This window comes from Kogia breviceps, chromosome 18 (assembly GCF_026419965.1).
Source record: "Kogia breviceps isolate mKogBre1 chromosome 18, mKogBre1 haplotype 1, whole genome shotgun sequence".
Lineage (NCBI taxonomy): Eukaryota > Metazoa > Chordata > Mammalia > Artiodactyla > Physeteridae > Kogia > Kogia breviceps.
Genome location: NC_081327.1, coordinates 44,143,138 through 44,163,682, shown reverse-complemented (window position 1 = coordinate 44,163,682; position 20,545 = coordinate 44,143,138). Strand labels below are relative to the sequence as shown.

Below are 20,545 nucleotides of genomic sequence, written 5' to 3'. Positions count from 1 at the left end.
TAAGTCTCTGTACTTGGCTACACACAGATTGTATTTTTATTGTTAATGCTCTTCTTATGGATACCTGCATTTAACTTGTGAACTATGTAAACACAATATATATCAATATCTATATATCTATATATCTATCTATATAAACTACTAGCTTTTCCTTTTGGTGTTTGCGCCTTCTTCGTATCCCAGCCTTAGATGGTGGCCATGGGGTGGGGGATAGAAGGCCTATGAGGCAGAGCTTGTGATAGAGAGCAAATGGTGCCCATCTTCATGTGGTGGGCTGGGGGAAGATTGCACAAGCTAGTCCTGAAGCATGGTCTGTGTGTTTTGTTGTGTGTATTTCAGGGACCCAGAAATCTACCTGTAGACTCAGATACTGTTCTAGCACAATCAGTCACAAGGACCTGTAGATGCCCTCACTGCTGGCCTTTTCTTCAATTCTTTTCTCAGGAATACTGCCAGAAATTTCTGGAATAAGTCAGCTCCAGAACTTAGCTTGCCACTAGCAAGAGGTGAAGCACTCAGATACATGATAGTTACTCATACATTTATTGAGCACTTGCTACATGCCACAAAATAGCCTAGGTGCATTATATATTAACAAACATTCGTTGCTAGTACTATTATTTTCATTTTGTGGGTGGGGAAACCAAGAGGTTTAAGAACTTACCCAAAGTTACCCAGCTATTAATTAGCAGTACAGAATGTTAAATCCAGGCACCTAATTCCTGAGTTTGCGTTAACTAACAGTTCGTTGTAAAATTAAATGAGATAATCCACGAAAAGTGCTCAAAACAATCTTTGACACATAATGAGTGCTCAACCATTTTGAAACATCCCAAGTAGGACTTGCACGTGGGGCTGTGAGAAAAAGCCATTTGGCTCAATTAAATATTTTCTTTTAAATGTCCAGTATTTTGTAATCAGCTTATTAATATTTTTGTATTTTTCAAGACAAATATTTCGGCCTGCCTGGTGGGAATTAACCCTGGTTTGGTGGGGGGGGGGGGGTCAGTTAACACTCTTAAATAGCCTTGAACCTGTGGAGGTCAGAGAGGAGTCCAAGTTTCCTTGTTACGATATTGGAAGAGGTTCACATTCCTGGCATAGTTATTTTTCTGGCTACAACTTAACTAGGGCACTTCCTTCTGGACATCAAGATCTGTAATTATCTAAACTGTATACAACCTTTGGTGCAGGCTAAGGAAAGTTCTGTGCTTGTTGTGTACCATCACAGAAGCTTTTTAGAAATGACCTCAGCTCTTGTCTCCTCCATGGTTTGGCAGCCATACAAACTGCCAGAGTAGTCATTTTGCTCTGGCCTTGACTGCTACTGACTTGAGCTCTCATGGCACCTTAATTCTGGATTTTCCTCAATGGGTTTTAGTATCCTACCTTGGCTCTGAGGAATAAATAAAAAGATGGGGTTTTACCTCTTCTCTCAAACATGAGTTCCTCGGCACTATGAACCTTAATATTGCGGCTACTTCTATGAATGTATTCCTGAATGCAACTGAGTGCTGTCTAGGGTAGAATTTTTAAAAGTTTGGCAGACTGAATTCTGCTGGGAAAAGCAGCTGGTACCTGGTCTAATTACTTCATCCTCTTTAGCAAATGCCAGTTATGAGGAAAGGCGTCTACTTCTGAGTTTGGAAAAGGTAAGCTGGGTTGAAATAGCTCTTGGGACTACAGGTGATCTTCATTAGTGTTGCGGGTATGCACCCTCACAAAGTCAGCACCGGTTCTTCCTTAATGTCGTCATTAACTTGTGAAGGGCCAGATAAGGGATCTCTGCTGGGAGAGCCTTTGTTGAGGAGCACCCTCCCTCGGAAAAATACAATGGCTAGAAGTCCCTGCCTGAAAACTTCCATCCACGTCTCTCCTAGATTTGCTGGAATGAAATCGAGAGAAAAGCAGGAAAGGGCCAGTAAAGATAAAATTAATTTATTTGCCCTCACAACTCCGTGGGGTGGGCGTGGGCCACACTAGGGCCCCAGAGTCCTATGCGCATGCCCTGCAGCAGTGGGCTGGGGAGTCAAGGTGTCTGGAGTGCCTGCTCCCTCATCCAGAGCTGCCTTGAGCTGGGTCCCTCCTGACCCCATCATCCTGCTCCCATATGCAAGGGGTACACAGGTCCACCTGCAGCAAACTCCGGCCTGCCTCCAGCAGCAAGGACAGGACCCTGGGGACGGCTGAGTGGGAAGGCAGGCAGGAGGGTGTGGTTCAGTGCAGAGAGCTGCTGTTCTGCTCTTCAAAGGCCATCTTGCCCAGGAGCTGGCTGTCCAACTCCACCCCACTCACAGGTAGCTGGAAGAAGTTCATTTCGGCTGCTAAGGCTGCCATGGCAGAAGGGTCCTGGCCAAACTGAGCTCGCAACATCATGTCCATTTTCTCCAGCCTCCTCTTGAGCCGCTTGGCCTCCCGCTCCCGGATGAGCCGGGCCTGCCGCTTCTCCGGGGTTTCATTGGCCCGCTTCAGCCTCATGGCCTCCCGATCTCGCTGCAGCCGGCGTGCCCGCTGCTCATCTGTCTCCTGCATGCGCTGCAGGCGCTTGGCTTCTCGGTCCCTCATGCGCCTTACCTCCCGCTCCTCGGGGGTCTCATTGTCCCGCCGGCTCTTCTTGGCTGTGCGCTCTCGTTCCAGCCGCTGCAGCCGGACTTCCAAAGGCTCGTTCTGTCGACGCAGGGCCCACTTGCGTACACTGGGGGTCTGGGCTTCTAGCAGTTTCCGGTAGGCAGCACAGTTGTTGCACACAAGCAGAATTCCAGCAGGGTACACTGGAGGACTAAAGGCAGTGTCCTTCCCCTCAGCACTGGAGGGGCCCTCGCTGTGGGCTGGCGGTAGGGATTCCATATTAAGGACTTCAGGAAGTTTCTCACTGGAAAGCAAAAATTTTAAGATGGTAAATGCCACGGTCTAACAAGGCTCAGGTATCCAGCCCTGACTTACTCTGTCCTACCAGGCCAGTTGCTCCAAGTTCACCACTAGGGGTCAGTATGAGTGCTTGGGAGACCTCCTCTACCTTTCCACCCTTGCCCTTCTTTGGGCTAGGTTGTCTACCAAGTCTTAAAGCCCACCTGGAGTTAGGGGCTGAGCCAACCACCATAGCAAGCCACCAGAAATCAGATGAGCCCTTACAATGTGCAGTTCCATTCAAGCCGGACTGATGGTGTTTGTAGGAACTGTGCAGGGCAGTCCTCCTTGAGGTGGAAGCTGCCTTCAGGGGAGGTCCAGTCCACTGGTTCCACCTCCCTGCAGCCGACCCTGCGTTGTACACTAGCAAATGGGACTTGGACAGAATTTACACAGTTCCAGTCTTCCTGGGACACACTGGAGACTCTGTCCTCACATTAGGGTCCTCTCAGCACCCTGTAACTTCTTTCTCCATGCTTTATCATGAATGTTCTCTGTCTTCCCATCTCTTTCTAGTTGAAGGTATTCTGATCGAGGAAAGAAATGAGAATTCATTTCCCTTTGGGGATGTCTAATGGAATGGACATATTTACTAGCCGCATTTCTCGTATTTCCAAAGAGTCAAGAGTCAGTTCCCTTTGCATTGCCCACCTCTAACCTTCACTTCGACTTGGGAAAGCAGAACCCACACCCAGTAATTTGTTCCCAGCACAGAGGGTTAGTTGCCCGGCTAACCTGTTAAACGTGGCATGGCTAGTAAAACGGGCTCCACACACAGCACAGTTAGACCGCTGGTCCTCCGAGTGGATTAAGAGGTGACGACCCAGTGACCCGGGGGAGCTAAGGGCCCGGCCACAGACAGGACACAGGTAGCTCTTGGCGCTCACCACCGCTGCAGTGTGCTGTAAAAGAGAGCCTTAATCTGTCAACTCACACCAGCTCCAGGACAATCTGTACCCACTTAGGAACTACTTTCTGGGAAATGTCCCCTTTCCTTAGTCTTAGAACAAGGACTTGAAACTATTCTCCCTCTCTAGCACCTGGAAAAGTAAGGGTCTCTTGTGTTAAAGGGCCTTCAGAAAGGCAAGGCCATCCAGACCATCGCTCAGATTTCATTAGTTTGAGTTCTGACTACATACTGGGACATGTGGCTGGCTTGGGGGACAATGGGACTCCAGAGCCTGAGAAGAATTCTTGCTCAGGATAATTTCTCACGGCCTGCTTGCCACATGCTGTGTAGGTACAAGTACATTTTAAAGGAGCGTTGAAGGTCAAGTCTAGAAGCTGGATGGAAAGACTGATATCCCAAAGGTACTTAAATGCACTGCCTTTTCTTCAGTCTTTTAAAATCAGTCTTCTGAAGAAATGCTTCTCCTCATGAACCAATTATCTTTATGGTAAAACTCAGGCTGCCATGTGTGCTGATGCCTGTTCAATACAGGGCATAAGGCACATGTTCTGCAACTGGATCAGGGAAAAAAAGGAAACAAAAGTTTGTCTAGTTCTGATCCCCTGGTTTACACTATCTTTCTCCAATACTTCAGAAACACCTATGTTAACTCATTTTTTCTTCTTTAAAACAAAGCCCAGTTTCTATTTCACTATTTAAAATATACTTTAAGTAATTTAGAAAAAAAATGATACTTAATTTTTACAGTGTGTCTGCCTGGGAACCCAGAACGTATTCACTCAACATATCCCACTTATTCTCTACAATGTTCTGAGGATTGGAGTGGAGTCTTGGTGGAAAAAACAACCCAAGGTTCTTTCCGGGGTTGGAGGCAAAGGCTAAACAAGTTGTTGGCGCCCACGTTCTGGAGCACGCGGCTCCGCCCGCCATACCTGGTACACGTGCGCAATCAGCTGCCCCCGACTCCCACAGTCTAGCTGGCAGAGGGGACACTGGCAGAGTCCAAGTAAGGGGTCAGAATTCAAATTCTCCGTGACCTGCAATTTAACAAGTAGGCGATTCGTGAACACAGATAACCAGTCTCTTCCCTGCCCCTTTGAACAGTTTACCAGTCTCTTCCCTGTCCCTACTTCTTTTAAAAGGGTATCCTGTTAAAAGGAACACAACCTCTTATCATATGTTATTATTAGGTTCCCACTGTGGGTCGAAGGAAAAAGTGATAGGGGAAAGGGAATTAAATTTGCTCCCATTTTCATTTTCTCCAAGGCTTCCTGCCATGAAGACATAGTATTACTCCAGAGAGAGCTTATCTATTATTTTTTTCCCTGAGGTAAACTCTGTAGAGAGAAGATCAGCTTTCCCTACTGCCATGCCTCTTGCGGGAATCCTTAGGAAACAGTTTAGTGAAAAGATGGCACCTCAGTAAACACTTTGACTGAAATTTGCAAGCATATTCAAGAGTACACCTGAGGAAGTCAACTAATAGTTTTGCAAGGACGGATGTTCTGCTGGGAAGAAGTGGGGAGCTTTAGGAAGAAGAGCTGTGTGGGAGTGAAGTGATATGTGGGTGGAAAAGGAAAGCTGGGTGTGAAGAGAACTGTGTGTCTGAGGTTTGGGTAACTCATGTTGGGAAGGAAGAGAGGCTTCATATGAAGCCCAGGAGACCCTCAGAGGCAAGAGTGTTACATGCGGAAGAGAGGCCTCTGGGCAGAGTAGAAGGGTAAGGAGGTTCCCGGACTCAGGAGCCATTTGTCACTTGCCTCATGCTCTACCACACTGTTCCCACCAACAGGCTGTTCTGCATTTTCTAACTCTTTTTCCACTTTGACCACCCCTCCGTCTTCCTCTGATGTATGGGAAGAGACTTCATCTTGTGTGGTCTCCTCTTCATCACCCTCACTGTCACCTGGAACACACAAACTGGTCACTTGTTCTGATTTTTGCATGAATACATCTTACATTGCTTTCCACCCTAGAGTTTGCAGCTAAAATGGAAAACATTCTCAGATCTTCCGTAATATAGTTTGTATCAGTGCTTGTTTGGGTACAAATCATGTTAAGTGGAAGCCAGCTATAATTGTTTATATTGCCATATACACACTAAAGAGAAAATCGGAGGCAAAACTGTATTGGAAAATGGTTATTAGGTCCTGTATATTATCATAAAAATGGTAACTTCTTACACAGGGTTCCCAAATATCTCACACTTTCAAATCACACCTCCCATGCACCTCACACCATGCTCATTCCAACACACCACTTCTGACTTACCAATGCTTCTCACTGATTTTATTACTTACTTTTCTCCATAACCTCCCTGCACTATTTCTCCATGGTTTCACATACACTATTCTATTCTGAGACCCACTAATCTGTTCTCTCCCAACAAACCCCAAGGCATGATTATAGAAACACCAACAAGTTTTTCTTTCCTCTTATCAATAAAGGAGGCAGTAGGAAATTAGGTAAAAATGTCACTTTATAGGGAAAAAGCTGCTCAGTACAGTGGAAAAGTTATTAGCACATTAACCAACCTCAGGCATTCTGTAGTGGTATTTGACTCACAGTGTTCTGTTCTTATCCTGCTAGTAACTCAGCATTCTACGTTAAATAAGTCCATTGTTTCTGTTGGTTCTTTGGATTATCTGATGGATTATTGAATGCGAGGGAACAGGACATTCTTTACTTTAGGATGAAATATAATTTCTTGTGGCTAAAGTAAGAATTGATTTGTTTTAGTTTAGGGTGCGAGATGTGGCCGTGCAGAGGTCTGCCTGTGGCTAGGGGATCTGCAAGGATTGTGTGAGCTGATTTTTTTTCTCTATTACTTATAAAATTGGAAAAGAAATGATTTTTTAAAAACACAATAACAGAGGGAGTTCTTTCTGAAAGGAAAAAAATGTGCTAGTACTTCGAAGATCACAAGAGGAAGCCAAACCTAGGGAAGCTGTCAGACTCCAGTCCCATCCTAACACCACCTAGATCCTGGACTCCTGGGCCTGACTGTCAGCAAGAGAAATACAGGATAGAGTTTCACCAGGCTCTCAGCATCAGCAGTGAGACTCAGCTTTCCTAGCTAATAGTGCTTCTTATCTTCTCTCTACTCTCTCTTACATAATTTCTAAATCTACCAAGAACTGGGCAAAACTGGTTACATTCCCTTTCTTCAAAAGAAAATCTAACTAAATCATCTGCTAGTAGATACATGTGTCTCTGTTAGATACTTCACTTGGTTGGTGGACTGGATTTGGGCCATGGAAAGATCTACAGTATGCCTTATTCCTTGGTCCAAAGCTTTAGTGTGAATCCATCTCAGTAATAAGGGTTGGCACAGATTAAATCATACTATATTTTCTCACCAGCTTATTTGGAATACTTGTAGTCTAAGACAACACTGTATCAAACACTTTTTGTAATTCATCAAAAATCCAAATATATCTCTCTACTAGAAAGATTAAAAAAAGCATAAGTATGCCATGCAGAGGGATGATGCAACTTTTCCAGAATGGAAACCTATCAGACTTCTATAGATATCGCCATGCCTACTTATTACTCAGAATGGAAACCTATCAGACTTCTATAGATATTGCCATGCCTACTTATTACTCAAACTGGTGGCTCCACAGATTTTCTAGAAATATTTGGTTCACTTTTCTGTACCTGAGCAATTACTTGCTAAATTATTACTTTTATTGCTAGAGTATTAGTTTAAATAGAAAATGTAGTTCCTGGAAGGTACAGAACTCTCTCCCTCTTCTTTCTTTTCCAACCCCGAATGTGGAGAAAAATCAGAAACGTCAATATGAATTGACAGTAATAATAACCAGTAACAGATGGATCAGATGTGGAAATTATCCTAGGAAATAACACATCTCAAAGTGTATTTGTTCAAGCAAGTCACAGAACAGACAATCCATAAGGCTCAACCAGTTACCAGCCACTGTCTTTTCAATCTCTTAACCAAAGGGATCTACTCAGGACTTGGTGTGGGAAGACCTCGACATTAGCATTTTACATGCTGCATAATCTCACTGGTAAGCAAGTCCTCTTATAAAACATTAAAACTGGGTCCTCAAGCAAAACTTTCATTAATACCACTCATACATTTTACTAATTATGAATAAATAGATCCTAGGAGACAGGGATTTTTTTCTTTTCATTTGACCTAGCCCAGGGGATGCTTGAGCACTCATTATTCCTATGCCCCTGTCTATCACAAATCTATCTGTGTATGGCACTATGCCAAGTGCTGCAGTCCTTGAGTTAAAAAAACCTGTTCCCTCTCTGGACAAGCATATGCCCATACACCTTAGAACACCTTTGGGAACACTGAGGATCCACAAATCTCCTTCTTCATGTCTTCCTCCCAACCCCCATGCATAATCCCCAGAGCACACACACTCTGATAATTCTTCTCCCATTGCCCTGAGTCATTACCAGAAGGTGCAGAACTCACTGCTACTGGAGTCCTGATCTCTTAGTTGTTGGATAGCTTGTCGCTGACTGCCAAGGTCTCCAGGAAAATCAGTTTTCATCATCGCCTGGCGGGCTTGCTCTTCTAGCCCAGCAAATACTTGATCCCCTGGTGGTCACAAGGAAAAATAGTCAGGCCACCAGCTGGGCAGTACATCCCCAGGCAAGCTGGTTGGAAAGTCAGACCATTCAAAGGTAGGAGACAGGCAGGTACCCTGTGGTGGGGTCATTCATCTCCAAGTCAGCTTGTTGCCTCCAGTAGTTTCCGGGCACAGCTATTCTTCTTGGGCAACAAGCCAGATGCTCTAGAAAGCATCATTTGCTTCTCTTAAATCCTCCTAATATTGACTCCTTTTAAAGGTGATCAATTGCTACTTTACCAATTTAACATCAAAATCTCAATTCTATGTATAACCTTCCATCAGGACTGGGGAGACAGAGGCAAGCGGCAAAGTGATGGAATGAAGATGGGGCAAAAAATCTGGGCACAATCTCTGAATCTCAGTGTATTAGTAATATGGTCCTGATTCTGTCTGCCTCTGACTATAAACAAGTGCTTCAAATAATCCATCGGAAACAGTATCTATGACCCCATCTTTAATCCATTCTCCTTATAAGACATACTCTAGAAGTTCTTCCTTTACTCTCTCACATCTATTAGAATTAGCCACGAGCAAATCAAAAATTGGTTGAATAATGGATTAAAAGGAAAACAGATAATATGTGAACTCATTTCTGCTGAGGAACAAACTTCCTGAAACATGCCAACCAGTTTGCAACAGGTAATATTTCATCTAGTCTCCTTGGTTTAGTGTGGTCTTTTTTTTTTTTCTTTGTATGCAGTATCCAAAAGCCCCGGACCCATCCTTGATTATGCATTTACTGTGAGGAACTCTGCCTGGGATCTGTGTGGTTATTGAAGAGTTAACATTTAAGTGCTCTTTTATTTCCAAGAGGCCAGGCATAAGGAGAAAAGAGAATTGGGTTTCTTGAGGTTTCCATTATCTCAGTCAGAGTGGAAACTACAGTCCCCATTCTCCAGCCACCAAGAGAGAATAATAAAAAGCCCTAGTGAAATGTCTGACAATAGACCAGGTGCTTTCTTAATGAAGAAAGAGAGGAAATTAAACAGGCTCAGGTTCCGAGGCTGATACAATGATGTAGGAGGAATGAACTGGTCAGTTGACCTGTACAACTAGTCCTTGGGCAATGAAAGAACTGATGTGAAGTAGGCTTCTTGTGATTCATTTAGGTATTTGTTCAGCAAATATTCATTGAACATCTACTATATGCTAAGTGCCAAATGCTAATAATAGTGATTATTTGGCACTTCCTAGTTACAGGCTCTACATTAAGTGCATTATAGTTGCTACCTCACCTTAAATCTCTGCAAAACTCTGTGTGGTAGGTATTACTATCCATATTTTACTTAGGAGAAAACTAAGGTCTATGGTGGAACAAAGTATTCAGACCCCACTCTGTCCAACCCTTAATTACCGTATTTTTCAGTTGCTTTCTAGCAGAGTTTTAAACAGAATTTTAAGCGGTTCATTAGAACAATTTTACTGAAAACAAACGCTTGTCTCTGTGTGATAAGAATAGCTCTGATCCTAGCGTTAGTGTTACCTTCCTACCATCAGAAACTGATATATACAACTCAAATACGGAAATAATGTTCTCAAGGCCAAGACTGACGGAAGGAACCATCATTTTTATGGTTCTGATTCCATGTGATAAGTTACCATGCCTGGGTTAGAGTAACATTATGGCTATTCTGACTGACACTATGAGTGGGAATAGAGGTGCTAAGAGTCCAAGTGTACTTCTAGCCACACAGCCCTCAAGTAAACGAAAAATAACCTGCTTTAAGTCCACTTTCATAATATTCAAGATGACACACTGGATATAAATTACCGCTGGGGAGAGCAAAAAATGAATTCTGTGTTACAGTGCCTCCTCTTCCCTCTTTGCAGGAGTAAAACATTTAATTTCTCCACATTGGTTCCTCTGTAACTACAAGACCATGGCTAACTGGAATAGTTACTGAATTCTTCTGGGTAAATGCATGTTTTTGGACCTGGTGGCCGTGGGCAGATATGACACTAAGGAACAAGTTATGTACCAGCATATAATTATCAAGGGCAGACCATTCTCATCAATGGCATCTCTAAAGAAACCTATCCAGAAACCAGCTAGGTTTATAACATACTAAGAATCTACACTTCCCCCCCGCCTTTCTTTTATTTTTTAAATTTATTTATTTTATTTTTGGCTGTGTTGGGTCTTCGTTGCTGTGCGCGGGCTTTCTCTAGTTGTGGCGAGTGGGGGCTACTCTTCGTTGTGGTGTGCGTGCTTCTCACTGCAGTGGCTTCTCTTGTTATGGAGCATGGGCTCTAGGCGCACGAGCTTCAGTAGTTGTGGCTCGCGGGTTCTACAGCGCAAGCTAGGTAGTTGTGGCACTCGGGCTTCAGTAGTTGTGGTGCATGGGCTTAGTTTGCTCCGCTGCAGGTGGGATCTTCCCGGACCAAGGATCAAACCCGTGCCCCCTGCACTGGCAGGTGGATTCTTAACCACTGCACCACCAGGGAAGTTCCCCCCCCTTTCTTAATGGGGAATCACCACTGTATGAGAAGGACATCTATAAGGATATGTAATTTTCAAGATCAGCTAGTAATTCAGTCTAGTCTCCATCAAACTTGAGCTAAAAATTTATTCCTATTGAAGTTGTCTAAATATTTCAGCCTTCACAGAACAGAGAAGAGTCTGTTCAATACAGCTGCCCTATCTAGCACTTTTGGCAGCATTCTCACCTAGGATAGTTGGGCTATATTAATTCTGTCATTCCTTTTTTGGCAGTTTGGAAAGAAAAGCTATGCTCCTCTATTTTATTCCATTCCTGACTTGGGAAAAAGGCTAAGGTAAACTTTACTCCTTAGGGCTATTCTTATTTAAATACCAACATAAAGCAAAATATATAAAAATCATAAAGAGGGATTCTGGCAGACCTCATAGAAAAAGATATGTGAATGATCTCCCAGTAGTCATTATTTACCTAATCCCTAAATCTGACTGTCCAGAATTATCCTTTCATAAGAAGGTAGAGATAATTGCTAAAAGTATGTCATATTAATTCAAGTATAATGTGATCCACAGAGATACTAGTGATTAAGAAGTGTTATACAGTTGCCTGCTTTTACAATGTAGCATTATTATTTCCTTCTATCTTGAGACTGTTGGAGTAGGTTAAAAAAAAAATCCTCTGGCTTCTAGATATTAATGTAGGGCAACCATCTTCTTTAACATGGGTATTTATTTGTCTATTAATAGATGAGAAAAAGTCATCTAAGTTCAACAGTAAAAAGCAAGGTACTACCTCTCCTTTTTGTGGTATGAAATCAAGATACTGTTGGTCTGATTTGGCTAAGGTTTTTTAGACCAGATAAGAACAAAGCCATGCAAACAAGCCTGTAGAACAGATGAGAAGCCTGAGATGAAAGTTACTGGAATACAAAGATTTTACAATTCTCTTTCTTGAGTCTTTGGTGCAGTTAAATAAATGCAATGTCTGGCTGACTTAAATTAAGTAAAGCAGCTGAGACATATTCTAAGAGAGCAGATGTCAAATTCAGAATAAAATGAGCTAGTACTGGGAGTGAGGCACTTAGGATTCCTTTTCTAGCTGACAGTCTCTGTAATCCGAGGTGCTATCACATATTGGGAACAGAACCATTTACCTCACAAGGATGCTGACAATGAATGAAGACAAAACAAACTGCACTTTTTAGAAGAGAAGGGACTTCAAAGGTTTCTTTTTCCTACATCTCTGTAAAAGCTGAAAACTTTAATTGAAGTTGAAAGTTTTTAGTCTCATATATAATCTGAAAACAAAAGTCTCTTAAGAAACGGAAGTTTTCCTTTACTTAGTGGTTTGCTTGGTACAAAAGCACCAAATGAAAGTGAAAAGGATTGTATTTTCAACCTCTCTAGAAACAGTTTACAGAAATTTGTATTCAGAAGGGGTGAGATGACGAAGGAGGGAAGGAAGAGGTCTACAGAGATTTCAACCCATATGCAGTTCCTCTGTGACTAACAACAATTCTGGGCTTTTATTCCAAAAGCTCTGCATCAAGTCTATTAAGGAACTGGGCAAAACACAAGAGTCTGCCTGGACGTTTCTGGGTAAAGGAGAGATCATGACGGTAATTTAGATACAAAGACAATCCTGAGGAAAGCCAAGTATATGCCAGAGCAGCCTGCCCATTGACTTCTAAAGTGGATCTGACAGATGCTGCCAGGCTACAGCAATGGGCTTCTTAATATATTCTTTTAGGAGGGCTTCTTAATATATTCTTTTAGGAGCTGCCTGCTACACAATCCTCTTGTTCCCAGAAGGCAGATCTAATGGAGCTCAGCCATTACTCTGCTCAAATGCCATTGGCTTTGACATTTAAGCAAAGCTTCTGCAGACCTTCCTGCCTCCCAGACCTTGAGTTCATTCTGTTTACTTTAAATAGATAAGCAGCATTAAATTCAATACATTTGATTGGTTCTATTTCACTGCAAGGGGTTAGGAGACGCACGTGGTCAGAAGACTGAAATTACCTATTTCTACTTGGCATTACTGTGGGCAATGAGAAGATGACCTTTCAAAAAATGTAGGACCAGCTTCAGTCCCCAAATAGTAAATAAGTAGAAGGTCCTCAGAGACCAGCAAATCTCAGTGTCTTTCTTCCTTCTTAGTCCATCATGTGAGATGCCTTCACAATTCCCTGCCCAAATGCATCACTGAAAACAGCCCCTCCCTGCGGGTCTGCTTTTTAGTTGCACCCGAACATTTCCGTTCACAGCCCTCTTAATGGTCACCACTGCAAAGTCCCACCCGCTCCACCACAACACTACAAGCTTCACTAGCTCAACTCTAGAAACTGCATTTCTGCAGCTGTGGATATGATATTTCCTCCTTCTCTGTGGTCTGTCTGTCCATCTGTTTTCCAACTCCAGTACCAGCTCATCTTGGCTTTGACTGATTACAGTGGGAGGAGATGCAGCTATGGTCTTACGCTATGTGGGCGCAGGCATTGGCCACACAAGCATTTACTGGCTTCCCTGTACTTGATCATACTATCATCCCCACCAGCTACTTTCCTCAAAGTCTCTTTGGACAGGTGGCTTTTAGAGGTAAATGCCCAACTCCAGTGATTGCCTTATTTGTGAACCAATCACTCTACTAAGAGTTCCTTTCCTGCTCTGCCTTCTTGGGGTCACATCTGTGTCTTTTATCAATATCCACCTTCAACCAGAGAGAAGAAGACAATCCTTCTGAACCTCTGTGTTGCATTACCTATGGTAGAGATAATTCATTTTATCTCTCTTGAAAATCGTCACATTCAGGCCCACTAAATTTTACTGTTTTAGCAGCAGTTTCTAAATCCTTCCTGAACCACTCACCTTTGTATTAGGCAGCCTTCCATATACACCTACTCCAGAATACACTCCTAGAAGTATCCAACTTGCTGTCTTATAAAACTTTTGTAGGACTTGAAGAATTAATTGCATATGAAAGTTTGCTACCCTAATCTCATTTAATCTATAAAATGCTGAAGTCCTCTTAATTCCTCTGTACCTACTACTGTTTTCTATCCTACTCTTGAAATTACCCAATAAAATAAAATAAGGCACATACTGTCTGGCATATGGTATGTTTTTAATAAATTTTAGTCCTCTTATCTTAACTCCATGACTGATCTATCCTCTCAAATGTAGGTTTTTTTCCTTAAAAAAACCAAAAAACTTTCATATGTTATACCACTGAATTCCCTTCAAATGTTGGTATACTTCAGTCAGTCCTCCATAAGAACACGGAGCTAGTTGTCTCTCTTTTACATTTGAATGAGGATGGTTATCTCCCCAGATCATAGGAAACTGGTTAATTATCTCAAATCTACATAGATATATTAGTGTTAATTTAATAGAGCACTTTTGAAAACCTACTATGAGCAGTGCTAGAAGTAAAGAGGGATAGCAGGAATTATATATGGGACATAGTGTCTGCCCTCCAGAAGTTTACAATCCAATTACTAAAATAAAACATATATATGAACCTGCTGAGAAATAATGCAAGGCAATAGTGCATAGCTGGTTCTTGTTACCAGTCTCTTCTTCATGTGATCCATCCCACACACTATTCTGTAGTCTCAAAACACTGTATTCTAAATGTCACTCCGTTCTTCCTGCTTAAAACCTTCAGTGGCTCTTTACAGTCAGGATGAAGTGTGAACTTGGCCTGGCCTTCAGGCCTCTACGATGTAGAGTTAAACATCTCCAGCGTCATGTTCTATGGCTTCTGGACAAATGCAACTTCTGCTTCATACAAAGTCTCCTTGTCCCCTGAACATACCATGTGCATTCCCTCTTTGTTTCTTTGCTTTCCCCTACCTGATTTTTACCTCTCCTTTCCTCTTTTTTTAAAGAATCCACTTTCTACCTTCCAAGGTCCAGTTCAAGTTCATAGTCTAAGGTCTCTTCCATCAAGCATTCCCTGGCTCTCTCAGTCCATGGAGCTCTCTCCCTCCTCTTTTTTTTTTTTTTTTTTGGGCTCAGGGCATGTGGGATTTTAGTTCCAACTCCAGTGGACTATGGATCAAACCCATGGCTCAAATCCATGGCCCCTGCAGTGGAAGTATAGTCTTACCCGATGGACCGCAAGGAAAGTCCCTCTCCCTCCTCTTAATTTCTGTAGTACACAGAGTCTGCAGTATCCCTATTTGGCACTTAGCATATATTATCTTGCTATATGCTCATCTATCTATCTATCTATCTATCTGTGGCTACATTATAGTCTTATATATCTTTATATTGTTTTACGGCCTTGGCATCTAGCACAAGGCTTTGCACAGAGTAGGAATCCTATAAATGTTTGTTAATGTGAATACTAAGGATGAATCAAGAGCACTTATTCCTAAGACAGGTTTCTAAGACCTCCTCCAGCACAGAGACACTTTAAATCCATCATGTTCGACACCTTTAACCCTTTTTTCTTCACAAATTAGTGTGAGTTGATCACCTAAATTCAGATTACTCTTCCTTTCCAACCCTCAGCATTCTCAGGTTCCAGAATAAAAAGCCCAGTACTCACAGTGAACTTTATTTGGATTTGTCTGTTTCCGACGGGACATGTTTCCCTGATCCAAGAGCTCTTGCTTTTCCCAGTTTCACGACTGGATGTTACTACCTCCTTGCAAGGTGCTGACCTACAAAAAAAAAAGATAATGTTAGCACATGTCATTTTGCTCATAAATTATACACAATTAAAAGATGAAAGACTTTTTACAATAGTTTTTGAGCATATATAAAACTCACCAGTTATAAATCATTGCACTTCTTAAAGAAAGAAAGAAATGAATAAATCTCTAGCACAACTTTAGCACAACTTTAAAGTCCCAAGAAGTTTCAGAGAGAATTCCAAAGGATTTAGAGAATTCCACTCTAAATCCAACTCTGGAATCCATAATACTGTTAAGTGATCATGATCAAGCTCAGAGGGTAGAAAAGGAAGCAAAAAAACTCAGGCAACCAGCGTTAGAAGCACCATGGGCTCAAAGGGATAACCCTCATGAATTGTAAAAGGAAGCAAAGGAAGCTAAAGAGGGTGGCAGCTCATATGTCACATGCCCTCTGGAAGTCAAGCCCTGCAATCTGCACCAATGAGAGCCTCCAGATGTTTTTTTCAAGAAGTTATCTCTCCTGGAGGTGATGAAGGCACCACATCCCTGTGAGACAGGAAATATCTCAAAACTCCTGGGAATCTGTAAATGAAACATGGGAAACAGAGCCTCTACCTAGGGACGCAGGCACAGTGCTAGGCACTGTGGATGGCAGGGCACTAAAGCAAATCAGGCTTCATGCTGAAGATGGGCTTTTACCAGAAGAGCCAGGTGCCACACACATTGTTGAGTACTAATTCAATACCTCAGTGTGGAACATCAACCTGGCCCTGCTCACATGCTCCCGAGTGGTGGTCAAAGTTAATAACTTTAGTGCCTCTTCTCAATCCAGCCTCTGGTAGCAAAGAGTGGGAAGAACAAAGAGAAAAGGTCCCCAAATGAGAAGTGCTGCAGAGACATGCACCTGCTTCCCTGAAATAGGAGAGAACAGATACTTAAGCCTAGAGGTTCCTGGTTAGTTATAAGAAAGGCTTTCCCAGCATTAAGTGTTGTTAGAGAGTTCGAAATGGATTAATAGTGGAAGCTGTGAATTTTCTTTGAAAGACAGAGTGAATAAACAGACATAGATTAAAAAGAGATATTCTCTTTCCTACCAAAGATGAGAACATGGATCTGGTCACCCTCTAACTTTTCTTTCAGTTCCTGCCTTCTCAAATTTTACTCACACTAATAAGCAAATACAAAATTGTAGTTTATTGCCTTAAGAGGCATTATGAGAGGCTACTTATTACCATCTACACTTTGAACTCCAGTTAGTGAAAACTCACCTCCTGTTATGCCAACTAACTCCTCTATGCAGCTAGAAAGGACCTCAGACCTGTAATCAGATCCTGCCTCCCCTTACCAAAAGAAGAAAGAAACCGCAAATGGCAAAGACAGGCCTCCACAGGAAGTGGCAAAGGAAGCAGCTTTCAGGCAGTCTTCTATCATATCTGCATATCAAACACAGTTCTTTTTCAGACCTTTAATTAAAAAAAAAAAACAACAAACTCCAAATGTATACAGTAAAAATCAATTTTAAGGTAGTATGTTGAGTGCTAATGCTAATGAAATGTGTTCTCTAAGTTTTGTTTGTGTAGATCATTTCTTTGTAATCAAGTAGTTATTTTTACAAATTGAAGCAGTGAATGCATATTACACTTTGGATCTTTTCCTATAAGTCTGTGGAATCACAAAGTGGAAAGCTGAATGAAATTCAGGTTGCCTATCATTTCTTTTTTTCTAAAATTTGCAGAGCTATAGCTCTCTATTGTATAAGGAAGAAAATGAAACCTTAACTAATCTTTAAATTTTCTTCCTATTAAGATCAGAAATTGAAACTGTGAGATAAAGGTAATAAAGATTCTTCTGAATGAAGGCCAAATAATATGACACAGGCTCTGTTCAGATCATCTTGGTGAGGCAACAGCTCAATACTAAAGCTACAAGTCAGAAACAGAAATCAACATCTGGCATATCACCAGCACTGCATCTCACAATCCTCCTAGTGGCCAAATGGGGAACCAACCAGATGGTACCCAATGGGACTTCACACCTGAGGGATTAAGGGGAAAACATAAGCAAATACTCTTCCTCCCTCAAAAAAAAAGCCTGTGGGGTCGTGGACTCTTGAAAATAAGTAAGTTATTTAATTATGTAATTAATTAACAATAAAAAACTAGCACTAGCAGATAACATTCTTGACTGCACAACAAGATCTCAGAGGTTAAACAACTGTTTTATAGCAGTAAAAGCTAATAAAATCCATAGACACATTGCCGTAAAGTTCACTCAGTTTTGCTTTCAGCACTGCCTCAGTTCCCAAGCCTGAATCTGAAGTCGATACAAAAATGTAAATGGATAGCCTGAACATCACCATCTGGAAGAAAAACAGGATGGGAAGAAAGGTAACCGGTGAGATTCAGGTCTACAAGGGATTCTATTTAAAAAGGGAGAAAGTTTTGTCCATCTTTAGAATGAGGTTAAGAATACTTGGGAGGGGGGCCAACGTCTCCCCTTAACACTGTCCCTGCTCTCCCACAGGTGTTAGGTTGCAGCTTCCAGGACACACCACAGACTTTAGCAAGAAAACACGGGTGAAATCCAAGCTTTCAGAAAAGAGGGTGCACTCCCACCTCCAGCTCTGGTGCAGTTCCCACGGAGCAAAGTAAACTCGCCTGAATCGCAGGTATCTGTATCTGCCAAAAAGGAGAGGACAAGAAAGCTGGTCACGTAGCCGCCTCACAGTTCACCCTGTTCCCGCTTCTGCTCGGGCTGGAGTGTGTGTATAACCAGCCGAGACGGTCCCTCTGGCTTCCTGAAGCATGAGCACAGGTAGATTCCCGGGAATTATCAGACAAGAGCCAGAGGTCTTCCGAGGCGGCTCAGACAAACCCTCAGACAATACAGTCTTCTCAGAAATCTAAATTTAGAAGCCCTTCTGCGAGAAGGCGACTCGGGACTGACACCGGGTCGGCGCCCCCACGCCCATCCTCCCCCTCCCCCAGCTCCAGCCCAGCCTGTCAGACGCCGGGGCCGTCCCGGCGCTGCCCGGCTGAGCCCGACCCGGGCCCACGCGGGGAGGGTGGCGACGCGGACGCCCCTCCCGCGCCCGAGACCTCCAGAGGGACGGAAAGTGGAACGGCCGCTGTGGGGAGCTAGCCCGGTCCGGCCTCGTCGCAGGAACCCGGGGCAGGGGGAGGGTCAGAGCCAAGGCGGCCCCCGCCCCCCAGGCCAGAGCGAGCCCCTGTTCCCCTCCCCAGATACAGACTGACAAAAGGACCGACAGCTGGCGACCAAGGGAGGGGGCGAGGAGCCCCTGCATCCTCAGCCTGGTCCCGGAGGGAAAGAGTCGGGGGTCTTTTTACCCGGCGCCTCGGCGTTCCGCGGCGCTCCGGGTCCCTGGGCCCCGCCTCCGGACAGACGGACCGCCGGACAATGGGCCCTGGGCCGCAGCTCGGGCCGGCCGGGCCGGGGCTCTCCGGGACTGGGCCCCGGCGGACAGAGGGCAGCTCCGGGCCGAGCTGGTGGCGGGGAGCCGAGGGGCGGCGCTGCAGACGGACAAAGCCAACAGCAGACAGACAGACAGAGGGGGAAAAGATGGCGACGCGGGCGGCGGGAGCGCGCTGCTCGCGCACCCGCAGCTAGTGGGGCGCGTGCACGAATCTCTCCTATCCCCCCTCCCCCCTTCGCAAGCTTCGTCCCCCTCCCCGCTCCCCAGGCGCGCGCCCGGAGGCATGGGCGGGGCTTAAGGGGAGAGGGGTCCGGGGAGGCAGGACTTAAGGGAGCATCCAATCACAGACATTCGAGAGGGGCCTCGCCTCGGTTCTCGCGCCCTGGAGACCACCCAGCCTCGCACCCTCCTAGGTCTTTTTCTGGTCCTGTCAACTCCTCAGCTCCCCTATGCTCTCCTGAACCTTTAAACTCTACCCTGTCAGCTCTGATCCTGGTTTCCTACCCCACCTTCGAGTTCAGCCACAAAAGCCCACATCCCCCAACCACAGCTCCACCGCAGGCTACCCCTCTCCTTAGCCCAACCTTAGTCTCCCCCTTTCCCCAACCCAAACCCTCTTCCCTTCATTTCCCCAAATCTCACGGTTTCTTGGGTCCCCACGGCGTTTAATGTGACCGAGATCTAGGGACCACGGACCTTTGTGGGAGGGGCTGTTCGGCTGTCAGAACCTCAGAGGAGAAAAATCTTTAGCTTCGTTTTAGACATTTAAGTCTCCAACATGATTCTCAACTAATAAAACAACAGTAGCTGTAGACCCTGGGGCATAGAATTAATTTAGAGAAGGGTAACTTGTGGCACTGTTGCCACTTAAGGGGCATTTGGAGCAATTGAAAGTGGTTAGACTCACTTCCTAATAAAACACCTCCTTCCCCTCTCATCGTCCCCTTTTATTTCGTCACCACTTTCCTTCTTTTCCTCTAATTCTCTCGTCTTGTAGAATGCCTAAGCCTGCCTTTGACATAGCTCACTTGGAGAAGTAGGGCATGCGGTGGAAAGATAGGATCTGACATTAGAAGATCCAGCTTTGAGTCTGCTGCTGACCAGCCTGGTTACTTTGGGCAAGTCACTTCCCTATTCTGAATCCCTGCTTCCTAAAAATGTAAAATGGTTAATAATGTAATAATTCCTGGTCTCTACTCTCATAGGGTTGTTGTGCTGATTAAGTAAAATGAATATATGAAAGAGTTATGTAAATATCCCTATGATCACTGGCCCCACAAAGATGGAGCTAATGAGGATGCTGATCATTGCTTATAAAGCAACAAGTCTTGGTATTTGCATAAAGTGCTCTTGCAAAATGTCCTTCCAGAAATCTCTAACGAGATGACATCATTGTCTGCATCTTGTGCTTAATGTGAGAGGATCTTGGTCCTTCACAATTCTGTGGTAAATGGCTCGTTCATTCATTCATTCTTTGTGGCTGGGATATGAGGTAGGAATTATTCTTTTTTTAATAAATTTATTTATTTTATTTATTTACTTTTGGCTGCGTTGGGTCTTCATTGCTGTGCACGGGCTTTCTCTAGTTGCGGCGAGAGG

At 43.8% G+C, this 20,545-nt stretch overlaps 1 protein-coding gene across 14 annotated transcripts; it reads right to left on the bottom strand.

Annotated features, from left to right (window-relative positions):
- Positions 1-1,922: 1,922 nt before the first annotated feature.
- On the bottom strand, positions 1,923-19,221 carry ZNF821 (zinc finger protein 821). Of its 14 annotated transcripts, none has more exons than XM_067020345.1 (10): positions 18,861-19,215; positions 18,129-18,191; positions 16,859-16,976; positions 16,259-16,348; positions 15,426-15,540; positions 8,274-8,399; positions 5,578-5,723; positions 4,750-4,854; positions 3,643-3,809; positions 1,923-2,872 (listed from the first exon to the last, which is right to left on the bottom strand). In XM_067020345.1, the coding sequence occupies exons 5-10, from the start codon at positions 15,463-15,465 to the stop codon at positions 2,218-2,220; spliced, it is 1,239 nt and encodes a 412-aa protein (XP_066876446.1). In that variant the 5' UTR covers positions 15,466-15,540; positions 16,259-16,348; positions 16,859-16,976; positions 18,129-18,191; positions 18,861-19,215; the 3' UTR covers positions 1,923-2,217. The 14 variants fall into 14 exon arrangements, with proteins under 14 accessions (XP_066876446.1, XP_066876447.1, XP_058899942.1 ...); XM_067020346.1 differs by having other exon boundaries at positions 16,859-16,946; positions 18,861-19,134; XM_059043959.2 differs by having other exon boundaries at positions 16,259-16,425; positions 18,861-19,132.
- Positions 19,222-20,545: the final 1,324 nt, after the last annotated feature.

Excerpts from the sequence above, each read along its gene's own strand:
- ZNF821 (XM_059043957.2), bottom strand. The coding sequence starts at position 15,465 with ATGTCCCGTCGGAAACAGACAAATCCAAATAAAGTTCACT. Across the intron at positions 8,400-15,425 it reads AAATCCAAATAAAGTTCACT|GGGATCAAGTATTTGCTGGG; the intron begins GTGAGTACTGGG and ends TGTGACCACCAG. Across the intron at positions 5,724-8,273 it reads AGATCAGGACTCCAGTAGCA|GTGACAGTGAGGGTGATGAA; the intron begins GTGAGTTCTGCA and ends TGTGTGTTCCAG.